Genomic DNA, 10,089 nt, shown 5'->3' on the forward strand with positions numbered 1-10,089 from the left:
GGTTATTAGAAACTGAAATCAAACAGTTTTCAACTCAAAACTTTATTCTAGGTGATGTTACATTTTCACATAGGACCCCTTGTTCGAAAGGAGCTTCTGAACTCTCTCGTCCATTGAATTTGTCAGGTTTTGGATGGTTTCTGCTTCAATTGTTTTGCATGAGGACAGAATACCCTCCCAGAGGTGTTGCTTAGATGTGAACTGCCTCCCGCCATCATAGACACTCCTTTTGATGATGCTCCAGAGGTTCTGAATGGGGTAGAGGTCAGGGGAGGATGGGGGTCACACCATAAGTTTGTCCCCTTTTACGCCCATATCAGCCAGAGATGCAGATGTTTTATGTGCAGCATGAGATGGTGCATTATCATGCAAAAAAATGATCTTGCTGTGAAATACACGGTTCTTCTTCTTGAACCATGGCAGGAAGTGCTGTTTGAGAAAATCCACATACATTATGGAGTTCATCTTTAGCGCCTTCAGGGATCCTAAAGGGGCCGACAATCTCTCTCCCCATGATTCCAGCCCAAAACATTACTCCACCTCCTCCTTGTTGGCGCTGTAGCCGTGTTTGCGTGGGGTGTCCATCAACCAGCCATCCTCCACTCCATCCATCTGGACCATCGAGCGCTGCACGGCACTCATCCCTGAACAAAACAGTTTTGAAATCAGTCTTCATGTAATATTTAGCCCACTGGAGCCGTTTCTGCTTGTGTGAAGTGGATAGAGGAGGTCGACAGGATGGCGTATGCACAGCTGCAAACCTCTGAAGGACCCTGCATCTTGTTGTTCAGGGGACGTTGGAGGCACCAGCAGCTTCAAAAACTTGTCTGCTGCTATGACAAGGCTTTTTTGCCGCTGCTCTTTTAACCTGACGTAATTGCCTGTAGGAAAGAGTCCTCAATTTGCCCTTATCAGGACGCACACGTGTGTACTGTGAATCAGCTACATACTTCTTGATTGCCAAGACACTTCATCCTGATCATCGCACAATGTTGATTGTAGTCATGCCTTGACCTAAACACTCCACAATTTGTTGCTTCTCAGCAGCCGACACATCCTTTTTCTTTCCCATTTTGGCAGAAAATGTAGGCTGCTTAATAATGTGAGACAGCCTTCTTAAGTAGTCTTGCCTTTCATTGGACACACCTGCCAAACTAATTAGCACAGGTGTCTGCAATTGCTTACAGTGATATAAAGAGCCCTGACACACATCACCATCAATGAGTTTAACTGACAAACAAACAAATTCTTCCCTTATCACTCCTAAACACTTTTTGCATAATAATTTGGAACACAGTGTACATGTGCTTTTCCACAAAACACCAGTGGTTCACGTAGTGAATCTCACAGTTCTAACTTGCCAACCGTGGTCTGTATGGAGTTGTTCAATAAAGGGCCCAAAATTAAGATAACATAGATGGGAGAGGTCTCTATGAATAGGAATTCCTAAGTATTTGATACCCTGTGAGGGCCAGGCAAAGGGAAAGTTGGACTGGATGGAATCCTGTATGGATTTGGGGAGGGAGACATCGAGGGCCTCAGACTTCGCTGCATTGATTTTAAAATTTGACCATGTAACAAAGTGATCTATTTCAGCCATAACAGCATGGATGGATATATGTGATTGAGTGATATATACTAGGACATCATCAGCAAATAGAGAGCACTTGTACTCGGTGCCTCCCACCTCAATCCACCTAATATTGGGGTTATGGCGAATTGATGAGAGCAGGTGCTCCGTCACTAGGATGTATAAGAGAGGGGACAGAGGACATCCCTGCCTTGTCCCATTGGTGATTGTGAAAGGTGATGAAAATGTTCTGATGCACCCCCTGGGCCTTGGGACACCCGGAGCCGGACCCTTTTTGGTGGATGCTGGTGGTTGTAGTCTTCGTGGCGGCGACCCGGTTCCGTGGCTCAGGGTGGTCAAACCAGTGGCGGAACTATTTATGTGGTTTTGATGTTTAAATGTCCGACTACGCCACCCGTGGATTGCGGTCAGAGTGAACCGCCGCTGCAGGGCAGACCGCTGAGGCTGGTGTTGTGGGTGCAGCAGAGCGTAGCATAACTCCCCACGGGAGGAGTATAGCCTCAGGGCAGTGTATGCTGAGGATGGGGGTGATGGTGCAGGGCAGCAGCAGTAATGACACGGAGTCAGTGATGCAGTCCAGGGCCTTTACTCACAGTTCTTATTATCCAGACCATGTCTGCAGGTAATGGCTGCCCACGTCGTACTGTGCTCACCAGGTGAGGGGCTCAGACAACTCCCAGATAACTTTGGAGCGCTTCACAGGACCCCCTTTGTGTGTCCTTTGTCTGGCCTTTCTTACCAACCCTTCTGTCTGGCTGCCTCGGGCCTCCTCTTGGTAAACTTGGCGCCAGTTTCCCTGACCCTATATGGTGCCTTCCTAGCGGGTGTAGCGAGGGGCTGCGCCACATAAAATGTCAGAGCCTCCGGTTTCTAGCTGAGGGTCGTTTCCTGCCTCCACTAGTTTCGGGGACCGGTCTCCCCCTTTGGCCTGACCCCTCCACGCAGGTGGATTCGGGCGTGCGGTGGCGACTCGCCCGTCCGCACCCCTGGGATCCCTTCATTCCTCGTTCCTGGAGCCTTCTCCGCTCCTCTTCCTTCCTTCTCCCTCTTCCAGGCCTGGGCCTCTGTTACTAGGCCCGCCTCCGGAGCAGAACTCATGCAGAGCCCCTGCTCCCTGCCACTTCTGCTCAGACTTCTCTGCACTGAACTAAGATGGTGCCCACCTTTTATACTCCCTTCTCAATGCACCCAGGAACTGCTTCCTCCCTGCTCCTGCACTACAGGGTTCCCCTTCCTCAGTGTTCCCTCCCCCCACTCCAGCCAGGGACAGGGACTGTCGTGCCCATCTCAGAGGCATATTGGTCGCCCTGCCCCACGGCAATGTGGTGTAATGCATGTAGGTGTCGGGTCCTGATCCACACTCCATCCTTACCTGAGAGTGAGATATCACACCTCTGGGTGAGGTGCAATACCTCTGTAGCAACCGAGCCCTCAGGGTGCTACAGTTCCATTTATCTTCAGCCTAGGTGACGTATTGTGATACAGGGCAGTGATCTTGGCTATAAAAGGGTCCCCTAGACCCCTACGCCAAGCTTTTTAAGAGAATCATATATGGCGTGCCAGGAGACTCTATGGAATGCTTTCTCAGCATCCAACGAGAGTATCTAATTACAAATTTTTAACTGCATCTAGCCGAGGAAATACTTTGTGCCTAGTAGCAGTGTCTGCTAGTCAGCGGATTATCCCGGCTGTTAAGCAAGCTACACCACCTGTAGTTTGGACACTTAATTTTTTCAAAGGAAATGCTTCGGGACCACGGGATACTCAGTGAAGAGCATCAGGAGGCACCCCAAGGCATAGGGGCTGGGACTGGCAGTAGGATGCCTTGCGGTGGACAACCGAGCTCGATCCTTATAAAAGCTTTTTAACTGCAGCAGCTTTAGTGGACGCTACTGGAGCTGGAATTACGCGGCTGCTGGCATGTGACTTGCCCTCCAATAGATCCTTGTAAATGGATTTAAAGTGTATTCATTCAAATTAGAGAGACAATTTAAATTAAAAAGCTTAGAGCTGCCTCCACCACAGGGGGGCTCGCTCGGCCCACCAGCGGACAGGCACCAGTATTGGGAGAGGGGGGCTGGCCGTCAGGGTTCACCGCGGCTCTGGCACAAACCCGGCGACACGGAGGTGGCACGGGCAGGAGCGGACTGAACGTGTCGGCTTCTCACTTTTTGGATTTTAGAAGGGCATGACATGCCTATATTTGTGTCTCTCCCTCCTTTTACTCCTCCACCTCTTTTCTTTTCGCATGACTATATGTACTTGTCACTTTTCCATGTGTTAGTTGTGTCTTCTGAGCAGTTTGTCAGCTTTTGGACACCTTTGAAGGTGTTTTCTATGTGTTTCTACGTGTTTTTGTTTGCCTGCCATTGGTTTTAATGGTGTTTGAAGGTGTTCGACGAACAGTTCGACGAACAGTTCGGCGAACACACGGGTGTTCGACGAACCGAACCGAACTCGAACACTACGGGGGTGGCTCAACACTACTGACTAGCTAGCTCGCTCTCACTTCTGGAGCTCTTCTCAAGTCTTTTTTCCAACTCACATCGTCCAGCAGCCTCTAAAATATTAACTAAAAATAACTTCTTAATCCTGAAAAAAAACTGTTTACATTTTCATCATTGTTTTAAAAAGTTTTGAAAGATTTAAATGACTTCACAAGTTAAAACTGTTTCTTGCACAAGCAGAGCTCCATTACTCAAGGGATGAGTCCCAAATGATTCAGAACTTTTTATATATGAAAGGAATGGTTCATTTGCCATTTAAGATGCATCTTTAATGATTTCAACAGTTCACACAAATAATGGAACAAGTGGCAGATAAAAATTGTGAAAAGAACAATAGGACCGAACAAATATCCTTTTCTGGAAAAATCTTTATCCATTAAGTCTTCGGATGAATTAAAGTAGAATATCTCTGCATCCTGGAACAATAATATGGATAATACTTATATACAGTAAGTGACTTTTTTAACATGTAACTGTGATTTGGGGAAACAATATAATGATTGTCTCTGCTTAGAATAGGCCATCAGTGTGAGACAATGGAAGGCTAAGTCTTTCATCCTCCTAAGATCAGCAGAATAAAGATTGTTCTGCAGGTGCGCATGTTGCTGTATGGGGGTGTACGGTGAATCTTTGTTATAATAATCACTGAGGATCCTGAGGATCCTGAGGGTCAGATCGCTCCCCACCAGTTATAGATTAATGGTCTATCTAAAGAAACGCAGTGACTTGTTCTAAGGGGCTATTCAGACATCTGAGTTTTCAACGTACGAGAAAAATGGACCGATTATTCTGATCAGAATTTGATCAGTGTGGTCCCAGTGTCATCCATTTTTCTCGAACATGGACAAATAAAAAAAAAAGTTTCTCCACCATCTCCTTTCTGACAGTCTGTGAAAATTGGACCGCACTCGGATATCATCTGAGTGAGATCCATTTTTTTTCTCGGACCCAATGATCTGCATTGCCAATTTTGATCTGACCCTTGAATCAAAATACGACATATCTCAGTGATTTTAAATTTACCCAGTAGCGTAGCTACCAGGGGAAGAGGGTGTGATCACCCCAGACCCCACATTCAGAGGGGTCCACCCAGAGCTACGCTACTCTTAACTGTATCGGCGTGCACAGCATGACGATACAGTTAAGCCACGCAGTAGAGCAGGGCGACACGATCTCCCTGCACTACCACTCTCCAATCTGCAAACCGCAGGTCGCTTTAAGCCTGCGATCTACAGAACGATCGAGGCGCCGACATCACGACCGTTGGTCCACCACTGGGCCTCGCCGGTCAAGTCATCAGGATCCTGGATTAGGTGAGTATATGATGTTTTTTATTTTAATTAAAACTTGTGGGGGCATACTAAACAATGGGGAACCCTGAAATAGTGGGGGGAGCCCCTCATACATTATACAGTCATGGCCAAAAGTTTTGAGAATGACACCAAAATTATATTTTCACATGATCTGCTGGCCTCTGGTTTTTATTAGTGTTTGTCTGATGTTTATATCACATACAGAAATATAATTGCAATCATATTATGAGTACCAATAGGTTATATTGACAGTTAGAATGAGTTAATGCAGCAAGTCAATATTTGCAGTGTTGCCCCTTCTTCTTCAAGACCTCTGTAATTCTCCCTGGCATGCTCTCAATCAACTTTTGGACCAAATCCTGACTGATAGCAGTCCATTCTTGCATAATCAATGCTTGCATTTTGCCAGAATTTGTTGGTTTTTGTTTGTCCACCCGTCTCTTGATGATTGACCACAAGGTCTCAATGGGATTAAGATCTGGGGAGTTTCCAGGCCATGGACCCAAAATCTCTATGTTTTGTTCCATGAGCCATTTAGTTATCACCTTTGCTTTATGGCAAGGTGCTCTATCATGCTGGAAAAGGCATTGTTGGGCACCAAACTGCTCTTGGACGGTTGGGAGAAGTTGCTCTTGGAGGACATTTTGGTACCATTCTTTATTTATGGCTGTGTTTTTAGGCAAGACTGTGAGTGAGCCGATTCCCTTGGCTGAGAAGCAACCCCACACATGAATGGTTTCAGGATGCTTTACAGTTCGCATGAGACAAGACTGGTGGTAGCGCTCACCTCTTCTTCTCCGAATAAGCTGTTTTCCAGATGTCCCAAACAATCGAAAAGGGGATTCATCAGAGAAAATGACTTTGCCCCAGTCCTCAGCAGTCCACTCCCTGTACCTTTTGCAGAATATCAGTCGGTCCCTGATGTTTTTTCTGGAGAGAAGTGGCTTCTTTGCTGCCCTCCTTGAAACCAGCCCTTGCTCAAAGAGTCTCCGCCTCACAGTGCGTGCAGAAGCACTCACACCAGCCTGCTGCCATTCCTGAGCAAGCTCGGCACTGCTGGTAGTCCGATCCCGCAGCTGAAACAGTTTTAAGATACGGTCCTGGCGCTTGCTGGTCTTTCTTGGGCGCCCTGGAGCCTTTTTGACAACAATGGAAGCTCTCTCCTTGAAGTTCTTGATGATGCGATAGATTGTTGACTGAGGTGCAATCTTTGTAGCTGCGATACTCTTCCCTGTTAGGCCATTTTTGTGCAGTGCAATGATGGCTGCACGTGTTTCTTTAGAGATAACCATGGTTAACTGAAGAGAAACAATGATATCAAGAACCAGCCTCCTTTTAAAGTGTCCAGTGATGTCATTCTTACTTAATCATGACTGATTGATCGCCAGCCCTGTCTTCATCAACACCCACACCTGTGTTAATGGATCAATCACTAAAACGATGTTAGCTGCTCCTTTTAAGGCAGGACTGCAATGATGTTGAAATGTGTTTTGGGGGTTAAAGTTCATTTTCTGGGCAAATATTGACTTTGCAAGTACAGTAATTGCTGTTAAGCTGATCACTCTGTGACATTCAGGAGTATATGCAAATTGCCATTACAAAAAATGAAGCAGTAAACTTTGGAAAAATTACTATTTGTCTCATTCTCAATACTTTTGGCCATGACTGTAGAGACTACTTGGCCCCTCATACATTATAGGGACTACTGGGGCCCTCATATATTATAGAGAGTACTGGGGCCCTCATATATTGCAAGCACTACTGTGAGGGCACTTATAAAGTGTAGGGGCCATTATACAGTTTGGAGGCTAATGTGGGGGCCATTATACAGGGTGGGAAGCTAATGCGGGGGCCATTTTACAGTTTAGGGGCTAATGCAGGGGCAATTATACAGTTTAAAGGCCAATGTGAGGGCCATTATACAGTATAGGGCTTACTCACAGGGCAATTTTATCATCTAGAGGGCACAAAGGATGCATTATTACTATATACAGGGCACAGTGGTGGGCATTGTTATGTGGGGCAGTAAGAGGAGTGCTGTTATTGTGAAAAACAGCAGGTGTAAAAAAAAGAACAAATATGGCAGCAGTGGCTCAGTATTAGGATCATAACAGGATGAGACGTTTGAGAAGGTTGAGAATAGACGGGGATGGTGCTGGTAATGTAAGAAGTCAAATGTGTCTTTGTAATTAGGGTTACCGATTAGGAGCTTAGTCAGATGTTTCATCCACGTGAGCTGAACCCCTAGCTATGCCTCTGTGTGGACCCCTTGGTCAGCGAAAAATCACAGATATGTGAGTGGCCCCATAGACTATCACAGGTATGAGTGATCTCCCTAAAACAAACAGATAGCAATCGCACTTGAAAATCAGATGCCTTAATGAGCCCTGAGGGACAGGCAGAACAATTTCCTTTCCCAGCAAATTGAGATACGCAATCTACAGGAGATATACTCATCCAGCAGTGACTTATGTAGCAGAAAAGTTCCCCCACCTTGATATGTCATATTATATTTTATTATTTGTTTAAAAAAACATAGTAGATTTGTTGCATATTTCTGATTTCATTATTTTTGTTTCTTTTATAAAATATCAGATGAAATGAAGAACAATCACACAATGGTAACAGGATTTATTCTTCTGGGATTTTCTGGAGTTATCGAGAATCAAGTCTTCCTTTTTCCGATCTTTTTATGTACATATATCATCACTGTGTGTGGGAACCTATCTATAATCCTTGCATACAAGATTACTCCGAGCCTCCACACTCCAATGTATTTTTTTCTTGCTAATCTTTCTCTCTTGGAAATACTATATGTTTCATGTACCGTCCCTAAGATGTTGTCCAGTCTACGGTCAGAATGTAACGCCATCTCCTTCTCTGGCTGCGCTATACAAATGTATTGTTTCTTGCTGTTTGGTGGAACAGAATGCTATATGCTGGGAGTCATGGCTTATGACCGCTATAACGCCATATGTCACCCTCTGTTGTATACTGTGATTATGAGTGAAGTGGTCTGTATCCAGCATATAGTGGGATCATACGTCATTGGAGCAGTGAATGCTCTAATACAAACAACATTCACTTTTTCATTACCGTTCTGTGGATCCAATGAGATAAACCATTTCTTTTGCGATGTCCCACCCATCCTAGAAATCTCCTGCCAGGACATTTGGGTTAATGAACTTGTAATATTTGTGGTTGCCGTTTGTATTTTAATTGGTCCGTTCATAGTAACAATAATTTCTTACATGGAGATCATTTCAAACATTCTAAAATTTCGTTCCACATCCAGCAAGAAAAAAACTTTTGCAACCTGCTCCTCTCACTTAATAGTTGTTACAATATTTTATGGTTCAGCAATTTTTATGTACTTTAGGCACAGGTCAAAATATAGGATTGGACAAAACAGTGTGGTCTCTTTAATGTACACTGTTATTTCTCCTCTCTTAAACCCTTTTATATACAGCCTGCGAAACAAAGAGGTCAAATCAAGTATCAAAAATATATTTTTACAGAAGATAAAATTCTGTTAAAGTATTTCTGTTCATTTTTAATAAGTTTTTGTGTGCACAGTTTGTAATTTTATCTAAATCCAAAAGTAAAAGTCTTATATGATTTGGATGTGACTGTAGAGATCAAATCAAGTATCGAAAATATTCTTTTAGTATTAATACAACTTTTTATTCTTATTTATAATGATGAGCTGTGCACTCTGACCTCATATCACTTGGCTGTAAAACGCTAACATTCCCACATCTTTGATCGTGCTAGTTCCCTATGATTTGTGCACTAGACCCTGTGATGTGAAAAAAAATACATGAGTCAACATACTGTAGACTGTAGATGCATCTTTCCATAGTTTTCAAATTACCCATTTTCTATTGCTGTAATCAAAGATGTTTGGTTCAAAATTACAATAATTGTGCAAAAAAAAATTAAATTTACTCTAAAAATTCTCCTACTATTGATAACAGTTAATAAAAATATATTTTCTAAACATTGTTGTAATTCATAGATTGTTATAACACAGTTCATTGATCATCCAGGATCTCTGCAACACAACCTAACGTCTATTGTCTAGTCAGTGGAAGTATGTTGCAAGTAATTCTTTTTATTTTTTGAAAATTTTCCTCTTCTAAACATTGTAGAATTTTAATATCATATTTTTTAATTCCAAATATTAAATGAAATGGTGTTAAAAAGTAATTATTAAACACATGCAAGAATTAGTCATGTAAGTATAAAGAGAAATTAGACGTTTTAAGTTTTGGGACCTAAATATATATTTTTTGTTTGAAACTAACTTTCAAATTAATCAGTTCCATTGGTCCTCTGTATAGTCACCTACATTTACCATACTTTAATAGGCGTAGGCAACCCATTGGTCTCAATAATTATATAATGTATTGCACTCGTTTACTAAGGTACCCCTGTATGTTACTACTTTAGTAGCCTTAATAGTAGCAGTTTCCTACTCTGATTTAGTCTCACTCAAATTCAAGCCCCTTACACCTCCATTGGTCCCCACTATTTAATCTCATCTTCTTTTTCTCTAGCTTTTTTTTTATATCTTTCTCCGTAGGTGATGGGTTACATTCTGTACCACAATTACATTATCAGAGGAGAGGCGCCTGTTCTGCATAGATCCTGGTTACCCTCCCCCTTGGATCATGCT

General features: G+C 43.4%; 1 protein-coding gene across 1 annotated transcript; it reads left to right on the forward strand.

Annotated features, from left to right (window-relative positions):
• The first annotated feature begins 8,002 nt into the window (after nucleotides 1-8,002).
• Nucleotides 8,003-8,947, forward strand: LOC141171783 (olfactory receptor 5V1-like). The gene has a single exon (XM_073655424.1). The coding sequence runs from the start codon at nucleotides 8,012-8,014 to the stop codon at nucleotides 8,945-8,947; it is 936 nt and encodes a 311-aa protein (XP_073511525.1). The 5' UTR covers nucleotides 8,003-8,011.
• The last annotated feature ends 1,142 nt before the right edge of the window (nucleotides 8,948-10,089 follow it).

This window comes from Phyllobates terribilis, unplaced genomic scaffold, assembly GCF_046119375.1.
Source record: "Phyllobates terribilis strain yellow unplaced genomic scaffold, ASM4611937v1 Scaffold_12__6_contigs__length_324123572, whole genome shotgun sequence".
Taxonomy (NCBI): Eukaryota; Metazoa; Chordata; class Amphibia; order Anura; family Dendrobatidae; genus Phyllobates; species Phyllobates terribilis.